The sequence below is a fragment of the Talpa occidentalis genome, unplaced genomic scaffold (assembly GCF_014898055.3).
Source record: "Talpa occidentalis isolate TD23 unplaced genomic scaffold, MPIMG_talOcc4v2.1 talOcc4.16, whole genome shotgun sequence".
Lineage (NCBI taxonomy): Eukaryota > Metazoa > Chordata > Mammalia > Eulipotyphla > Talpidae > Talpa > Talpa occidentalis.
Window position 1 is genome coordinate 65003100 of NW_023601653.1, and position 20560 is coordinate 65023659.

General features: G+C 34.7%; 1 protein-coding gene across 1 annotated transcript; it reads left to right on the forward strand.

The window, feature by feature from the left end:
• Nucleotides 1-1508: 1508 nt before the first annotated feature.
• Nucleotides 1509-17429, forward strand: LOC129146021 (NKG2-A/NKG2-B type II integral membrane protein-like). The gene is made up of 11 exons (XM_054696770.1): nt 1509-1695; nt 2100-2199; nt 2664-2719; nt 3441-3592; nt 4764-4864; nt 13598-13710; nt 14071-14194; nt 14676-14731; nt 15454-15605; nt 16803-16903; nt 17275-17429. Exons 1-11 carry the CDS (start codon nt 1509-1511, stop codon nt 17381-17383), a joined length of 1251 nt encoding a protein of 416 aa, XP_054552745.1. The 3' UTR covers nt 17384-17429.
• Nucleotides 17430-20560: the final 3131 nt, after the last annotated feature.

Sequence of the window (20560 nt, forward strand, 5' to 3'; positions counted from 1 at the left end):
ATTAGACTCTTACATGAATTCAGTCCATCATTAAGGTCAAAGGTAATTCCTCATCTACATTCTTAGAGTTAATATAATAGGTTTTAATGTTAACAGAAATCAAGATGAGATAGCTTCCATAAAATGCTATTGTGAATTTAAAAGTATACAAAATGCTTAAAAATAGACAAAGCATTGTACAAGAAAACCACACTAATAAAACAAACTCCTGTCTAATGAATTAGGTTACATGGCATAAATGCTATGAAATGGAAAAAACATGTAGGTGTATCAAAATAATAATTAAAATAAGTCATGTATTATTGACAGCTTAGAAAAGTCAAGTTGAGTATCATATTTTACATGTAGTATATCTTAGACATTCTTATTTCCATTTTAGATTAGCAAACTAAAACTAAGGTGAAAGACTATATAACCTTTTCTTTTTCCTTTTTCTTTTTTACTGAGTCAATATTAAAATGTGATACTTAGTATCAAAGTCAGAACTAATTCTAGATCTTACTTATTACAGAGTCTATTGACTGAATCACTAAAATTATGATTTTTAATTATTACAATTTCTTGCCCAACTAAGGCACCATTGATTAACTTGGATAGTTATAAGATCTTTCAGTAATTTTAACCAATAATGTTGTTCCAATAATTAATGAACCAATAATGTACATATCATTTTTTTTGTTTTTATCTAGCTAGTAAATCAATTTCTCATATTACTTAAAATTATGGATTTTAAAATTATGTTTTTTTGTAGTTTTGATTTCATTATTGTTTAGGTTTTGGACAAGCTTAGCATGACATTAACAAAATTTCTTTAACATTTTAAAACTTTCTCAGAATATCACAAAAATGAAAGACATATTTGAAAGAAAAATAACTTGAGATAATTTAATAACAACTCATCCCCTTATAATAAATAGCAATAAAACACTAAATAAAAATTAGTGTAGGAAATGCTAATACTGCTACTTTCCAAATTCGAAAATTCCATCTTTAACCATTAGTTTTAAAAATTGACATAAAAACTGCTGCATCAGTTTTTTCTAAGCCACCATTCCCATTTCATACAGTTATACAAGTGATGTTAAGAGGCTGCTGTGGAATATGACTTTAAATTAATAAAGATAATATTGGTCATGAACTTCTCATTTTTGATTAAATTTTTTGCTTTTCATTTTTTCAACCAATACTATTGTGTTAGCATGGAATATCTTTTTAAAATTACTTATTCTGTCATGAAACATATGTTTAACGTTAGTAGGAGTTTATATTTTTTGAATTTTCTCATTGAGGTAATATTTGTTTACATGATTGTCTGTATGTTGGAGTGATGGGATCCGCCTTTTAGTGCTCTAGGACTTTAGAACAGACATCTTGTTTGTTCAACTGCGATATGAGTCTATCACTCAACTCACACTCCGCCCACAGGGCTCTGATCTTATGCACCATTTATTAAAGACTGAGAAGTATTTATCACAGAGCGCAGTTCCTGACTTTACAGAGCAGCAGAGATGAATGAGCAAAGAGTCACCTATGCAGAGCTGAAGCTGAAACAGGTCTCAAAAAGACCGCAGGTGAAACCTAAGGAGAGTAAAATCTCCACTACTGGAACAGAGCAGGGAGTAACCTATGCAGAATTAAGTCTTCACAATGCTGCTCCGGATCCTCAGGAGAATGGCAAGTCCTGTCACCTCAGAGGTAAAACATTTAGTAGACACACAGCACAACTGTTCTGGGAGATGCAGAGGGGTGGAGGTGCACAAAGAATAGGGAATAAACTGACATATTTTTCATTTGTGAGGCTGATAATTTGGCATTGGAATATGGTATTCTAGAAAGATCTGATGGCTATCTTTTTCAGGTAGTGTTATAATTTATAATTGTTGACAAACAAAAATTCATGTTTTTTTTTTTTTTTTTTTTTTTTTTTTTTTTACTAAAAAAGCAATGATATATTCTGGGGGAAAGATTTTAGTGGAAGAAAGAGGTCTGGGGTCCAAATTTATACATGTGACTCCCTGTGCATTTAGATTTTGATGTATGCAAACTGAGCAACTGCCTCCATCTGTCCTTTCTCAGTGTTTCCATTTCTGTCCCCACAGGCTTAGCAGCACCTCCAGAGAAGTGCATTGCTGGGATCTTGGGACTCACCTGTCTTGTCTTGATAGGCATTATTGTGCACATGTCGGTTTATACCCGTAGGTAAATTTATGAGATTTTAATGGAAATTTTCACTTAATGATTGCCAGTGATTTAATTATTTCATAATATTAAGGAATAGAACAATTTAGTTAATGTATTTAATTAAAATTTGAATGGTTAATCTCACCTTCTCAAAAGTACAAATATACAGAATGATTGGTTGTATTATTTTATGTAGATTCAGATATCAAGATTCAAATTCACACTTTAGGAGACTGAAAACTATGAAATTATTTTTGAAATTTGGTTAATATATACTGTAAGAGATGGTGAAATTTGACTCTAAATTTTTGTGATATTTTCCCCAAGTTTTATTCTTTTATTAATTTTCAGGGAAAGTTAACTTTATTATAGATTATTACTAAAAGTCTACCAAAACACATTTCTAACTCAGAAATATTATACTGATTAGTATTTACTTAGAACACTCTTAACTTTTATAAGGACTATTTTATTTTTTCTAGATCTACTGAAGAACAAGAGAGGAATGATTCCTCCGCAGTAACAAACATCCAGAAAGGTACACAATGATATCCAAAAGTCTAATGTTAGCACGGTTTATATTATGTGTATATGTTAGACTGGGTAATAATTGTAATATATTTTCTCTTAGAACATACATTATAAAATCAAGTAATACATGTTCATGAATAAGGATAATGGGGGGGGTTCATCATATCCAGCAGCAGAAGAAAATTAACTTAGTGGGTTCTGGACACAGAGATCCATGTTCTAAAATTGCGAGTCAGGAGGGCACTTCCATGTGCCAGCAAACTGCCCCTGTTGTGTCTGGATTGCCCTCTAGGCTCCAACTGGCAGCCAGACAGGGCCTGGGTTGCGGGGGCTTTTCAACTCAACTCTGGCTGGGGGACAGCCCCTTCCCAGTTCCATACAGTCTAGTTGGGTTCAAGAAAATTAACTTAGGACTTCCAAACCCATGTGGACTGTTGGCTCATGTCCTGCTGCTATTATATGTATAAACAATTTTACTATTAAAAAATGACATTATTTACTCTTTGTCAGGAATTTACGTGAATATTTTTTATGTGAGTTTGGTTCCTATGGACACATGAATTATAGCATGAGAAGCTGCCCTTTCTCTGTGTGTGTGTGTTGTATGCACCAGCTGTGAGGTGTGTGCATGTGTTATGTACATGATTGTTCATATTTGGCATGCACATTATATGTCTTATTTTATTAAACCAAATAGTTTCAGGTAATTATTCATAATTTCCCTTCAGCATGTCATTGTGGCCCTTGTCCAAAGGGCTGGTTTATGTACTCCAACAACTGCTATTACTCTAGTATGGAACAAAAAACCTGGAAGGAGAGCGTGACGGCCTGTCAGAGTAACAACTCTCAGCTGCTCTACATAGACAATGAGGAAGAAATGGTAAGAAATTGATTGTTCCAACCACATTATTGAAGACTTATTTCACTCAATTTTATATTTGTAGAACTCATAGCTTTCTGGACAATTTTGTCGTTTATTTTAAAGTTTGTGTAACATTCCATTGTCTGATATTGAGGATTTTATAAAATCTTTGACTGGTTAATGCACATTTAAAAACCCAGTTCTGGCTTTCTTAGAGAAACATTTTTCGTGTGTGTGTGTGTGTGTGTGTGTGTGTGTGTTAAAAAAGTTTGCTGTTCAATACACATCAAGAAAGATAAGCATATTGTGACCAGGCAGATTAATCACCACGTGAATGAAAATTGTATCTGCAGAGAAGATCCTGAGTAGAAGTCCCAGCCCCCAGTGCACCCCGACACCCTGTCTCTCTCTCTTCGCTCCTGCTGTCTATGTAGCCACTGACTTGACTTTTAATTTCATAGATTTTTTTTCTTGTTTATGAACTGAAATGCAAACATAGGGTATATACTTTATTCCTGTCATGTCACTCCCCTATAATTCCTCGGTAATTCCTCTGTATGTTTTATTTATCTGCTGTTTGCTAACTTTCACTGCAGAATCTGATGATATAACATTTTAAAATCCATTCTGTTTAATGTGTCAGGGGCACAAAGTGAGTGTCATCTTCTCAGAGATAAAGAAACTTCCAGGGCTCAGTATTTTCAGGCATTGGGTTCCCTTAGTTGTCCCATCTCCACCCTTCAAGCCCTGCTCATCTGTCCCTCGGTGGTGGGAGGTGAAGCGTGTCCCTGGCTGCTGACTGTTGTCACTGTCCTGAGCCATCGCCTTTGTCAGGCTGCCCTGCTGTTGCTGCACAGGACCCTCACCTCAGGGGAGGGATGCTGCTCAGAGCCTCTTCCTGTTGTAGGTTGGTGCTGACATCCACAAGCCTAAGTAATATTATCTTTATTCACATGACAAGAAGAATGAAGTCCTGAAGTATAAATGTTTAGGAGCTCATGTACTCGTGAGAGTTTTGACATCATGCCGATGGCTGTCAGCATACTACGTGTATTGGTGTGAGATTGAAATCTGTCTCTTCCTTCTGAAAATGTAGAATATTTTTAAGAACACATTACTTGTCTTTTTGTTTTTAATTAAGTTTTTCATCATTCCTATGTAAGTGAAAAATATTTTTATGTTTGAATAGAAATTTATGAAATCCATGTCAGTGTTTTCATGGATTGGAGTCTACCGGAACAGCAGCGATCAGCCATGGACATTTGTAAATGGGTCAACTTTCCACGTACAGTAAGTTTTATTTAAATAATGTTATATAGTAGCATGAAAAATGCTATTGTTTCTTGGTTTGCCCCAACAGTATAGAAGTTAGGAGAAGAAAGATAAGAAAAGGAATATAAGAAGAATGATATTAGTGCTTTTGATTTATATTATTGACTGAAGAATGGTGTTGAATATGAGTGGAATCTTGATAAATATTGAAGAAAGGACAGCTCAATTTGTCTAACTGATAACTCTTACAAATATTCTATGGAAATTGTCTTCATCCATTTTCAAAATATGCTTGTATTGCAATGAAGAGCAATGCTATTGTTTCTTGGTTTTCCACAACATTATTTAACAGAATTATACTTTTTTCTTTATTATAGGATAAGAAAACCAGTATATGCTAACTACAACTGCGTCAGGCTACAATCTGTATATTATGCAGATAATTGTGAAATTCCAAAGATGTATTATTGCAAGCATAAGATTTAAATAAAAATAAAAATCTAAGTATGGTATTGTTTGTATAATTTTCCAATTCAAGAAATAATTCGTATTATTCATATTGGGTTTTTTTTTTGCTCTAATGACATTTTTTCAAAACAGTTATTGAAATACACTATGTTCAGCAAAAAAAAATACACATAACATTACTTTTATAACTGCCATTTTTAGTTCAATTATTCATTTGTTTGAGTTCATTTGTGTGTGAGTTCAGGAGTCCAGTTATAACTAATGTCAGATTCCTTTCATAAAAAAAGTGGATTGAGGGTTGTCAGTGACTGAGAGGAGGTAGGATGAGGAACTGGCCACTGATTTGTTGTCTGTTTCTTTTTGAAATGAAGGACATTTTTTTCAGTTCTAAGTGTAGTGAGGTTTGCAAAATCTGAATATGCTAAGTGTCTTTGATTTATTCACTTTAAATGGCTGAATTTTATGCTTTATAAAATATATTTCAATAAAGCTGTTTTTAAAAAATCTTGTTCTCAAACATTGTTTGAGAACATTTAATATTGAAAATAATTTCAAGAGAAAATACATGACTGGATCAAGAAGATGTGTCATATATACACAATGGAATATTACTCAGCAATCAAAAAATATAGTCATGCCATTCAAAGCAAAATGGATGCAGCTGGAAGGATCATGCTCGATGAAATAAGCCAGAAGGAAAAAAAAAATATCAGACGTTTTCACTTAGAGGAGGGATGTGGAATTTCCAAATGAAGGATCAAAAAAAAGTTATTGTATAAAGTGAAAAGCAAAATCAACAAGCATCTATAAACCAGAGACATTCTGTAGGGGCAGAGAAGGGAGTAGGATCAAAATGGGTGGGAAGTGCACAAGGGACTATGGTGATGGTACATGGGTGAATTGGTGGGAATTTCAGGGGGTCAAGGGGAACTCAATGATCTATGCTTGAGAAGTGTGTGCCCTCTTGGTGGGCATGGTATTATGTCTTGTACAGGGAGGTTCAGTCAGATCACATGTTCCTCAACTCAACTATGTAATTATGAAGAATGATGTTAGGAGGATGCCAAAAATGGGTGGGTTTAGAATAGGTAGAGTCACAGAGAAGTCAGTGATAAAAGACCAAAATAGCAGCTTTCTTTGTGTTTAACTTTCTACTCCCGTTCCTAGGGTGTGGAACACTGTGGGTTCTTATTCTGGACTTGAGAATTAACAGTATTTATTTCAGTACTTCTTTTAGTGAAGATGGTGTCTTTCTAAAATTTCTATATCACTAAATATGTTTTCAAAATCACTGTAGAGGAATGTGTGTGACTCTAAGGCAGTCAGCTCCAAAGAGAACACAGGATAGACACATTGTGCATGTCCAGTCTTCTGTTCTAAAAGTACTAACCTGAAAGTTGTATTTATTAGTAATTAATGCCACTTGGTCCTTCATTTTATGAGGCCTCTCTTACAGAACACCATTATGTGTGTGTATGTATGACTTCTAAGACAACATGGAAAAAATTACCGTTTGCTCCCCACATACTCTGAATTGGCAATCACACACTGATTTAATGATCAATATCTGACGTTTATATTTTCCTTTTCTTCTTCACTTTTTGTTGTAAACTATATGTGTCAATATTTTCCAAATTTCCTGCAACAGTTTCCCCATAAACAGTTCACGTAAACTTACTACAATAAAATATACCTAAATATATACAAATAATATAATTCTAGCAATGAAAAAGCACTTGATGTTTGAATATGCATGTGGCAGCTATGAGGTTCCAAGGTAAACAATTAAAGATCTCTTTCAAATTTCCTATTAAATAAAAAATACACTTTTACATTCTTACCATTAACTTTTTTTCTTAACTCATTCATTTGTTTTTGTTTTTCTTCATCTCCTTCATTAGCTTCTCTGTGGGCTTTTTTTTTTATCACTTTGACAGCCTTAAGTTTTCTTCTTTCTCACTGAGTTTCTTCCTTCCTCCTGCCCTCTCTCTATCCCTTCCTTCTATCTTTCTTTTTGTGTATAAGAACTGGGGTGTAGGCCAGAGATGTGGGAGTGAGGGGTGAGAAGATTCACTAGACAGAGTGGGGAACAATGGGCTTACTGAAATACACTAAGGGGAGCAGCGGGTGAGGCAGGAGAGGTCTGCTGTGCCATGTGAGTTAGTTCCTTGGCAGGGATTGAACTCAGGCTTTAGTGGTGATGGTGCTGAGACTTAACCACCTAGGAGGTCCTTCTTTGAGTTTCTTTAAATGGCATATTTCAATGCTGTATCTGATAGGCAGATACAGTCTTCCATGTCTTTGTAGTTTTATTCTGGAGAGTTATTCTTTCATTATGATGTATTATACCCATGAGGTCTCGGTTGCCATGTGTCATAAGTGTTTGCTCTGCCAGTTTTGCTACTTTATAATCACTTATGTTAAAATAAAATATGCAGCAATAACTTAGACAGTTAAAGTAATTTTTTTTTCTAAAGGTGGCGCTCTGATTTTACTTTATTTTTGAAATTTTTTTTTTAATTTAATTGCTCTTTGCTGGCTTCCATACCTATTGTGATCTGTTTTTGCAATTGAGGGATGAAAACACTCACAAATATTTTGGGGAACAGGGCAAATGTTTATGTCACACCTGATATTCTTCCTTTCTGGAGTCCCCGATATGAGACTCTGAAATATGACTATTGTCATTTCACATCATGAGCTCAATACCTGTCCCAAGAGGCTAGAAAGAGGAAGTGCTGTCTGAATACCTTGTCTGTTGTTTACCTTACTGGGGGACCTGCCTGTGTAGAGCACCCCAGGTCACCCGTGTACTTCTACTCCTTCCCCACTCTTTCTTCTCCAAGCTGGTGGCTCTGCCATCAATCTCCCCACCTCGGACTGCAGCCTCCAGGTCTTTCTCCACATCCATCTCCTGTTCAGTTCCCCCCAGCCCCTTGTCCTTACTGGTGTAGTCTAGGGTAATTTCCAGGTAGAACGCTCTTTATTCTCAACTCAAACCAGAGGACTCTCTCTATAGTGTTTTCTCTTAGATGTTTCTATATACAGTGAAGCAAGGAACCAGTTCTTTTGCCGTCTTGGTGATCTCTCTCCACAAAGTAAATTTATATTTTTATTAAGATTAACACTAACAACGATTCAAGAGAGTATCATGTATGTATATACGTATAAATATATATGTGTAAATAATCATTTCACTGCTCAATAACATGCTTCATGATATGAAAGAACACTTTGAGAACTAAAAATTAAATTTTTGGATTTTTTTTATTTTTTATTTATTTATTTATTTATTTATTTATTTATTTATTTATTTATTTATTTATTTTTATAGAGGCATGCTTTATTTATTTGTTTGTTTGTTTGTTTGTTTATATATGCACTGGGTACAGTCAGAAGCGCGGGAGGATGAGAGAATTCACCAGAGCCAGAGCGGGGAGCAGAGCAGGCAGAAGGACAGAAGTACACTGCTGAGGGGAGCAGCGGGCGGCAGGAGAGGTCTGCGCGCCATGTGGGACCCTCCACCGGTGGCTGGGGAGCAGCCAGGGATCGAACCGGCGCTGCAGAGGTTACGGGCAGCTTCGCAACACAGCGCTCAACCGCTGCGCCACGGGGGAGGCCCCTCTTTGGATTTTTTAAACCAATATTGCAGATTATTAAGTTTAGTCTTTTGGGTTTTTTTAAAGTTTTTTCACCCAAATCTTCATTACTTTAATATTTCTTGATAAAATCAAGTTTATTCCACATTATACAAACCCTAATATACCAATTTTCAAATTATAAAACCATAAATATTATAGTATTTTGGTTAATGTTAATTTTATAAAGAATAATTTACCTTTTTCTAGTTATTGTAATGTTAATTCAATAATTCATCTCGATATTAAGAATCAAAAAAGCAAAGAATGATATTTAAAATTTTGATTTTATTGCAGTTTACATTTCATCTAAATTTTAGTCTGTCAAGAAATGTTATGTGTGTTTTGGAGGGAATGTAAATTATGAAATCAAACAATAAATGTTCATAAATAATGATTATACTTGAATGTATCTTCTTACCCAACAATGTAAAGAAATGTGGGCCTCCCTGCTAGTCTAGGGGTTATGTCTTAGTGCTATTACCAGTATGGCCTGGGTTAAACCCAGGGCAAGGAGTTATATGGCACAGCAGACCTCTTTGTCTCACCTTCTGCACCCCTGGCAGTGTATTTCAGCAGAACTTCTTGTTCTGCTCCCCACTCTGTCTCTGTGAAACTGCTCAACACCCCTAAATTTAACATCATAACATCATTGTGAAGCCCAGAAAACCAAATTGTCGTTTTCTATGTCGTATGTTTCTCCAGTGTAAATCCCTCAAATTCCTTCTAAAACACAATTTTAAGAACCATAATAGAAAAATACATTGATTTAGTCACAATATCCATGGAAATGAGCCTCACAGTATGTAGAAACTTGGTTATAACATGCCTTGCTATGCTAGTTTTGTTAGAATGGGTAGACAAAATTTATGTGTGATGTAAAAATATTATGTGTCAAGAGAGAGATACATTGAATGGTAAGTATAATACAGTTTTCACCTAATCTGGATGAATATTAAAATTTCTTTGAACTTCATTTTCATTTCTTCTTTATCACAATAAGTGTATTTTACTCTCTATAAGAATATATTAATCAATAGGATTCAAATAAACTTATGTTAACATATCATATTTTATAGAATATATTCTCCATTCATTAAAATCTAAAAAATTAGTATTTGTACCTTTCCAGCATTAAAAAGACTTATGTAATATCTACTTTTATTTGTGTCATATTCAATCCTTGACTTCTATTTTCTTTCTTTTTTTTATTTAAAGATTTATTTATTTATACAAGCACTGGGTATAGTAAGAAGTGCGGGAAGGTGAGAGAATTCACCAGAGCCAGAGCGGGGAACAGAAAAGGCAGACTGATGAAATACACTGCTGAAGGAAGCAACGGGCGTGGCAGGTGAGGTCTGTCCCACCTCGCCGGTGGCCGGGGATCAAACCAGTGCTGCAGAGGCTGTGGGAAGCTTTGCAGCCCAGTGCTCAAGCGCTGTGCCACCAGGGGAGGCCCTCAATCCTTGACTTCTAATATAAAGTTATATTTGTAATTTGAAAGCTCATCATCAAAATTATATTTATTCAATTCATTTAGATTCATCATGTAATTATTTTATCTCTATCCTTTTTGTATATACAAGTTATCAGGTGTAACAGTGTTTCATCATTAGAAGTTTTTTTATATATTTTTAATTTTTTTATTTTATTTCTCTTATTTGCATAGGAGAACTGGGGTATGGTTATGAGGTACAGTGGGTGAGAGGATTCATCAGAGAAAAAGTGGTGGAGCCAAACAGACAGGTCTACTGAAATACACTGCTGAGGGGAGCAGCAGGGAGATAGGAGAGGTCTGCAGCGCCATGTGGGTTAGCTCTTTGGCTGGGAATGAAATCAGGCCAAAGGTGTGATAGTGTGATAGTGCTGAGACTTAACCTGAAAATGGTATTCTTTGCTTGTTATGGAGTTCCAATTCATACACCTTTCTTATCACTGAATATTCTCACAATTAGAAAGTCACAAATTATGTATGCATACATACGTTTGTATATATGTGTATACACACACAAAGACCCCTGTATGACTATTTCTATAAATGTCATAAAAAGTAAATTATAGTTACTTTTATTGGGCCTCCCCGGTGGCGCAGCGGTTGAGCGCTGGGTTGCGAAGCTGCCCTCAGCCTCTGCAGTGCCGGTTCGATCCCCGGCTGCTCCCCGGCCACCGGAGGAGGGTCCCACATGGCGCGCAGACCTCTCCTGCCGCCCGCTGCACCCCTCAGCAGTGTACTTCGGTTCTTCTGCCTGCTCTGCTCCCTGTTCTGGCTCTGGTGAATTCTCTCACCCTCCCGCGCTTCTGACTGTACCCAGTGCATGTGTAAACAGAACAAACAAACAAATAAATAAATAAATAAACATGCCTCTATAAAAAAAAAAAAAAAAAAAAAAAAAAAAGCTACCATTATACTTTTATTATTTTGAGTAATTTTTGAGACTTTATAGTGTTTGACCATAGACTTCATCCTCATCAGCACTTGTTGTTTCTGATCTTTTTGATATAGAGCTCTCACAGGTATGTGGTGGTATTTCCTTATGTCTTTTTTTGCGATTCTGTGATAATGATCATTTTGTAATCTGCTTTCAACTTGTGTTTTAAAAGTCTATTTTTTTCTGCTCCCCCCAATTTTTGGTTCAGTGAGATTTTTGAAAGTTACCCTTGTAATTCCCTTACATAAGTAAAGTATACTTAGGTTTTTATCATCTACAACAACTATTCCTGTTAAAATACAATTATAAATGAAGGATGAATGAATGAATGGTGGTAATATTTCAGTCACTGGAATGACAATATGGTTTAATATTCTTTTTATCAGTGGAAATCTAAATTGCTTATGTATAAAGAATAAAATTGAATTCAGGAATTTTATGAACTAGGGAAGAGATGTTGAGAAGTTTAGGTATTGATGTTTGCTATAATAGAAAATTTGGAAATGTAGTGATTTTTTAGAATAATTAGTGACTAACATCATTAAACACCTATTGGTAATGGAATAAACATGATTTTTTCCCATTACAATATAAATCAAATACTGAGGGTATATGGGAAAATTACATAATGTCAAGATTTATGAATCTTGGGCCTCCCCTGGTGGCACAGCAGTTGAGTGCTGGGCTGTGAGGCTGCCCACAGCTTCTGCAGTGCTGGTTAGTTCCCCGGCCGCCAGTGAGGATCCCACAAAAAAGAAAAAAAAAAATTTGAATTTAAAAGTATAAAAATGCTTAAAATAAAAAAAGAATGTACAAGAAATACCATGCTAATAAAACAAACTTCTGTCTAATAAATTAGGTTACAGGGTATAAATGTTTGAAACAGGAAAAAGATGGTGGTTGTATCAAAATAATAATTAAAATAAGGAATGTATTATTGACAGCTGGCAAAAATCAGGTTTAATATCATGTATTACAGGTATTATATCTTAGATATTCCTAGTTTTAAATTAGTAAACTAAAACTAATTTGAAAGTTATATAACTTTTTAATTTTTCCTTTTTCTTTTTTAATCAGATAAAATTAAAATGTGATAGTATCAAAGTCAGATTTAATTCTTGATCCCACTCATTACAGAGTCTATTGACTGAATTACTAAAATTATTATTTTTTATGTATTGCAATTAGTTGCACAACTAAGGCAACATTCATTAACTTGGATAGCTACAGGATCTTTCTGGCAGTTTTAACCAGTAATGTTGTTCCAATAAGTAATGAATCAATAATATACATATCTTATTGTTTTTTTATCTAGCTATTAAATCAATTACCAATTTTTGTATTACTTAAAATTATGTATTTTTAAAATATTATTTTTTGTGGTTTTGTTTTCATTATTGGTTTAGGTTTTGGATAAGTTTAGCATGTCATTAACATAATTTCTTTAATATTGTAAATAGTTCTCAGAATATCACAATGATGAGAGATTCATTTTGAAAGGAAATAACCTGATATTGAATAACACCCCATTCCCTTTAAATAAATAACAAATTACTAAATAAAAATAATTAGTGTAGGAAATGCTAATACTGCTGTTTCTCCAAATTAGAAAAATCAGTCATTAACCATTACTTTTGAAAATTGATATAATTTTTTTTTCTAAACCACAATTCTGATTTCAATATAGTTATACAAGTGATGTTAAGATGATGCTGTGGAATATGACTTTAAATTAATAAAGATAATATTGGTCATGAACTTCTCATTTTTGGTTAATTTTTTTGCTTTTCATTTTCCAACCAATACTATTGTGTCAGCATGGAATATCCTTTTAAAAACTACTTTTTCCATCATGAAACATAGGTTTAAGGTTCCTAGGAGTTCATGTTTTTAAAATATTTTCTCACTGATGTAATATTTGTTTCCACCGTTGTCTCTATGTTGGAGTGATGGGACCCGCCTCTGGTGATATTACGTTAGAGCTCTAGGACTTTAGAGCAGACATGTGTGTTGTTCAACTGCAATATGAGTCTATCACTCAGCTCACGCTCCGCCCACAGTGATCTGGTCATATGCACCATTTATTAAAGACTGAGAAGCATTTATCACAGAGAGCAGTTCCTGACTTTACAGAGCAGCAGAGATGAACCAGCAAAGAGTCACCTATGCAGAGATGAAGCAGGCAAGGGACTCAAAAAAACTTCAAGTGAAACCTAAAGAGAGTATAGCTCCACTACTGTAGGGGATCCGGGAGTAACCTACACAGAATCAAGTCTGCAAAATGCTTCTCGGGATCCTCAGGAGAATGACAAGTCCTGTCACCTCAAAGGTAAGACACTGAGTAGACACACAGCATCACTGTTCTCGGAGATGCAGAGGGTGGAGGTGCACAAAGATTAGGGTATTAACTGACATGTTTTTCATTTGTGAGGATCAGAATTTGGCATTGGAATATAGTATTCTAGTAGGAAAACTGATGGCTATTTTTTCCCCAGGTATTGTTATTATTTATAATTGTTGACAAACAATTTTAGGTGTTTTCTTTACTAAAAAAACAATGATATATTCTGGGGTAAAGATTCCAGTAGGAGATAGAGGTCTCAGGTCCAAATTTATAAATGTGACTCCCTGTGCATGTAGATTTTGTTGTGTATAAATTGAATAACTATCACCATCTGTCCTTTCTCAGGGTCTCCAGTTTCTCTCCCTGCAGGCTTAGCAGCACCTCCAGCGAAGTTCGTTGCTGGGATCTTTGGACTCAAGTGCCTTGTGTTGATATTCATTATTGTGCCAGTGTGGGTTTATACGCGTAGGTAAATTCATGAACTATTATGTAATGGAACTTTTCACTTAATGACTGTCAGTGCTTTTAAATATTTCCTAATATTAAGGAAAGAACATATGTTAATATCAGTTTAATTAAATGTTGGATGGGTAGTCTCATCTTCTTAAAAGTACAAATACACAGAATGTTTGTGGAGATTATTTTGTGTAGATTCAGATATCATAATTAAAAGTCACACTTTAGGAGACTTAAATACTCTATTGAAAACTTTGAAATGATTTTTGAAATTTGGTGACTACATACTGTAAGAGATGTTGATATTTGACTGTAAATTTTTGTGACATTTTCCCCAAAGATTTATTATTTTATTAATTTTCAGGGAAAGTCAACTTCATTGTAGGTTATTACTAAAGTCTGCCAAAACACATTTCTAACTCAGAAACATTATACTGATTAGTATTTACTTAGAACACTCTTAACTTTTATAAGGATTATTTTATTTTTTCTAGATCTACTGAAGAACAAGAGAAGAATGATTCCTCTACAGTAACAAACCTCCAGAAAGGTACACAATGATTTCCAAAAGTCTAATGTTAGCACAGTTTATATTATGTATATATGTTAGACTAGGTAACAATGGTAATAAATTTTCTCTTAGAACATACATTATAAAATCAAATAATACATGTTCATGAATAAGGATAATAGGAGGGGTTCATCATATCCAACAGCAGAAGAAAATTAACTTAGTGGGTTCTGGACACAGAGATCCCTGTTCTAAAATTGTGAGTCAGGAGGGCACATCCTTGTGCCTGCAGTCTGCCCCTGTGGTGCCTGGATCCCTCTCTGGGCTCCAACTGGCAGTCAGATGGGTCCTGGGTTGCCAGGGCATTTCAGCTCAGCTCTGGCTGGGGGACAGCCCCTTCCCAGTTTCATACAGTCTAGGTAGGTTAAAGAAAATTAACTTAGAACTTTCAAACCCTTGTGGCCAGTTGGCTCATGTCCTGCTGCTATTATATGTATAAATAATTTTAATATTAAAAAATGACATCATTTACTCTTTGTCAGGACATTTAGGTGGATATTTTTGTGTGACATTAGTTCATATGGACACATAAATTATAGCATGAGAAGATGACCTTTCTCTGTGAGTGTGTGTTGTATGTGTCAGCCATGAGGTGTGTGCATGTGTTATGTGCACGATTCTTCATATTTCGGCATGTATATGATATGTCTTATTCTATTAAACCAAATAGTTTTAGGTAATTACTCATAATTTCCCTTCAGCATGTCATTGTGGCCCTTGTCCAAAGGGGTGGTTTAAGTACTCCAACAACTGCTACTACTTTAGTGCTGAACAAAAAACCTGGAAGGAGAGCGTGTCGGCCTGTCAGAGTAACAACTCTCAGCTGCTCTACATAGACACTGAGGAAGAAATGGTAAGAAATTCATTGTTCCAACCACATTATTGAAGACTTATTTCACTCAATTTTATATGTGTAGAACTCATAGATTTTTGGACAAATGTGTAGTTTATTTTAAAGTTTGTGTAATAGTGTTTGCTTCGGCAGCACATATACTAAAATTAAAGTTTGTGTAATATTCCATTGTCTGATATTGAGGATTTTATAAAATCTTTGGTAAATGCACATTTTAAAAACCACTTCTTGGCTGGCTTTCTTAGAGAATCATTTTTCCTATATATGTATATATATATGTGTGTGTGTGTGTGCCAAATAAAGTTTGCTGTTTAATACACATCAAGAAAGACAAGCATATTATGATCAGGCAGATTAATCACCAAGTGAATGAAAATTGTGTCTGCAGAGCAGATCCTGTGTAGAAGTCCCAGCCCCCGGGCACCCCAGACTCCCTATCTGCTCTCTCTTCACTCCTGCTGTCTATTTAGCCACTGACTTGACTTTCAATTTCATAGATCTTTTTTCTTGTTTATGAACTGAAATGCAAACACTCCCCTATAATTCCTCAATAATTCCTCTGCATATTGCATTTATCTACTGTTTGCTATTTTTCACTGCAGAATTTTATCATATTACATTTTAAAATCCATTCTGCTTAATGTGTCAGGTGCCCAAAGTGAGTGTCATCTTCTCAGAATAAAGAAACTTTCAGGGTTCAGTATTTTCAGTCATAGGAACCCCTTAGTTGTCCCATCTCCACCTTCCCAGCCTTGCTTTTGTGTTCCTCTGTGGTGGGAGGTTTAGCGTGTCCAGGCTGCTGACTGTTGTCACTGCCATGAGGCATCACTCTTGTCAGGCTGCCCTGCTGTTGCTGCACAGGATCCCTCAGCTCAGGGGAGGAATGGTTGCCCTGAGCCTCCTCCTGTTGTAGGTTGGTGCTGACAGGCCTCAGGCCTACGTAAGATCTTCCTTATTCACATGACAAGAATGAAGTTCCTAAGTATAAATGTTAAGGAGCTCATGTACTGGTGAGAGTTTTGGCTTCATGTCCACAGCAGTCAGCATACTGTGTGTATTGGTGTGAGATTGGAATCTGTCTCTTCCTTCTGAAAATGTAGAATAATTTGAAAGATCACATTACTTGTGTGTTTTTTTTTTTTTAAATGAAGGCTTTCATTATTCCTATGTAAGTAAAAAATCTTTATGTTTGAATAGAAATTGATGAACTCCATATCAGTGTTTTCATGGATTGGAGTCTACCGTAACAGCAGCAATGAGCCATGGATATTTGTAAATGGGTCAACTTCCCATTTAGAGTAAGTTTTATTTAAATAATGTTATAGTAGCATTAAAAAATGTGATTGTTTCTTGATTTGCCCCAACATTATAGAACTTAAGAGAAGAAAGATATGAAAAGGATTAAAAGAATAATGATATTAGTGCTTTTGATTTAAATTATAGACATGAAGAATGGTGTTGAATGCGAGTGGAATCTTGAGAATCTTGATAACTATTGAAGAAAGGACAGTTCAGTTTGTCTAACTGATAACTCTTACAAATATTCTATAAAAATTGTCTTCATTCACTTTCAAAGTATGCTTGTATTGAAATGAAGAGCAATGCTATTGTTTCTTGGTTTGCCCCAACATTATATAACAACAGAATTATGTCTTTTTCTGTATTACAGGATAAGAAAGCCAGCATCTTCTAACTACCACTGTGTTATGCTACAATCTAAATATTATGCAGATAATTGTGAAGTTCTAAAGATGTATTATTGTAAGCATAAGATTTAAATTAAAATAAAAAATCTAAGTTTGGATTTGTTTGCATAATTTTCCATTCAAGAAATAATTCTTATTATTCATAATATTTTTTTTGTTCTAATGGCATTTTTTCAAAATAATTATTGAAATACACTATGTTCAGCCATAGTACAGATCACATTACTTTAGTGCCTGAAATTTTTTGCGGTGTTCAATCTTCAAAAAGATCATTTGTGGGCCTCCCTGGTGGCACAGGGGTTAAAAACAATGCTATCAAGCTATCACCAGCCACTGCAGCGTGAGTTGAATCCCCATGGACCAGGGAAAAACCACATGGCACAGCAGACCTCTCCTGTCATGCTCGTTGCTCACCTTAGCAGTGCATTTCACTAGATCTGACTGTACTGCTCCCCACTCCATCTCTGATGAATCCCCTCACCTCCTGCAACTCTGGCCTACACCCCAGTTCTTTTATGCATAAATAAATAAGTCTTTAAAAAAATCATTTGTTGGGCTTCCCTGGTGGCGCAGAGGTTGTGCGCTGGGTTGCGAAGCTGCCGGCAACCTTTGCAGCACCGGTTGGATCCCTGGCCACAGGGTGAGGGTCCCACATGGCACGCAGACCTCTCCTGCCGCCCGCTGCTCCCCTCAGCAGTGTACTTCATCAGTCTGCCTGTTCTGCTCTCCCCTCTGGCTCTGGTGAATTTTCTCACCCTCCCATGCTTCTGACTGTACCCAGTGCTTGCATAAATAAATAAATAAATAAATAAATAAATAAATAAATAATGAACAAATAAATAAATAAGTAAACCTTTAAATAAATCTTTAAAAAAATAATTTGTTGTGTGAGTCCAGTTATAAGTGATGGCAAATTCACTTTCATACAGCATGTGGATTGGGGGTTCCCGGGGTCTGAGGGGAGGTGGAATGAGGAACTGGCCAATGATTAGCTCTCTGTTTCTTTTTGAAGTGATAGACCATTTTTAGTGCTAAGAATAATGATGTTTGCAAACTCTGAACATGTTAAATGTCTTTGATTTATTCACTTTGCATGGCTCAACTTTATGCTTTATAAATTATTTCTCAATAAAGTTGTTTTTAAAAAAAATTCTGTGATGACATTTGAGAGCATTTAATCTTTAAAGTAATTTGGAGTTTAGTCATCTTTACCGTATTTATTTTTTCAATCTACATCAATCTTAATTCTTCCTTAGATTTGATTTTTTTCTCATTATGCCTTGTTTTTACAAAAGACATAGAGAAACGATGTTAATATACTTTATTTACAAAAGTCTGGAATATCTGTTAGCAATTTTTGGTGTTGTAAAAAGCAATACAACTGAAGTTGGTATTGAATTTATATGCAATGTTTTTGCTGACTTTATATATTAATTCTATCAAACAATATATGACTAGTATAAGAATATATGAAGTATGAATTTTGATGTAAATAGTTATTTCTTATAAATAATCACACTTTTTCTTCATTCCAAGTGTAATTACTTTTTTAGTTGGCTTTTTACAGGCCAGAGCTTTATTTCCGTTACTGAATAGTAGTTACTATGATTGATCTCTACGTATTCCCATTTTAGGGAAAAATATTTCAATATTCATTCTTATATATGAAGTTTATTGTTACTTTTTCTTCATCACTGTCCAATTAATGTCATGCCATCACATTCTCATTTTTGGTATTATGTTTTTATTCATTTTGCATCAATTGAAATGAGAAATGTTTCTTTGTAAAATGTTTATGAAGTAAATTATCTTTATTTCTTTCAAGTATCTAGATCATCTTGCATTTTTGCAATAAAACTATAGCAATCATTCTGTGTGTTCTTTATCCATGTATATATTTGATTTAGATCAGCACATTTTTCTTTCTTATTCACAAAAAGTTTAGCCTAAATTTTAATTCACAGGTATACATTAGACAATTTTTGAATCAAGGCTACGTTAGTAAGGATTCCTGTTTGTCTACTACCTGGAATACATTAGTATTTAAGTGTTACTTCACTGCCGATGTCATCTGACTATGTAAACCTGTTTTAGGGGAGTTTTATGTTAAAACTCAGTAGCTCTAAAACATATGCAGTTTCTTCAGGTAGAAGTGTTTGCTGTACAACTTTTTGGTGATCGCTTTTTCTACAAATTTTCTATTTCATATAGGCATAAAATATATTCATAATATTGGCTTATTGTCTGGTATGCTTACTAAAAACCATAATGGGGGAGCTCCCTCATGTTGCAGGGGTTAGTCGCAGTGCTGTCAGACAATCCCCACCCACTACAGATGAGTTAGATCCCAGGCCAGGGGCAAACCCACTTGGAGCAGCAGACCTCTCCTCTCTTGGCTGTTCCTTCACTCAGCAGTGTATTTCAGTGGTCTTACTTTTTTGCTCCCCACTCTGTCTCTGGGAATCGTCTTACCCAGGGCACCTCTAGCCAACAACCTTTTATTTGTATGAATAAATAAATAAAATAAATCTTTTAAGGAAAACAAAAATCATGCATGGTTTTTTGCATAATGGTTTCTCATGCATAATCTATGTACAAAAGACTTAGGTTCTCAATTGTTTTCTTCAATAGAGTAATTGTTATTTTTTTTTACAATGAGAATACATGTGCTCTGTTCATGCTCCTTATCAGTTTTGTTCTTTGTCATTTGTTATTGTTATTTATTTTTTCTTCTATTGTTTCAGACAAATTTTACTTATTTTTTGCTTTGCCATTTTCAGTTTCTTGGATGTATGATCAGATTTCTGCCCTTTCAATTTGAGTGATATATATGCATTTAAGGCAATTTGAATCCAAAGATAGAACATTACTTTCATATTTTCCTTTGAATTCATATGATGTTGTGAACATATATTTTGATCATCTCTTTGACTCATAAAATAAATAGACTTATCACTGTATTCAAAATCATGCAAGGATTTCATTTTTTATGGTTACTTCTATTTTAGGTGAACCCTCTTACAGAATTTTCTTTGAAGCTAGAATGTTTCACATTTAATAATGGCTAGTGCGACTTTGTCCTTTAAAAACCTACTTTTTCTGTCCACCAAATTTTGGTTAAATGATATTTTTAAAAAGTCAACTCTTTTTTCCCATAATAGTCAGGGTTGGACTACTGTTATATTTACAAGAAATATTCCTATAAAAGTACAGACATTTTGTAAATAATCACCCCTGTTGATTATGTTA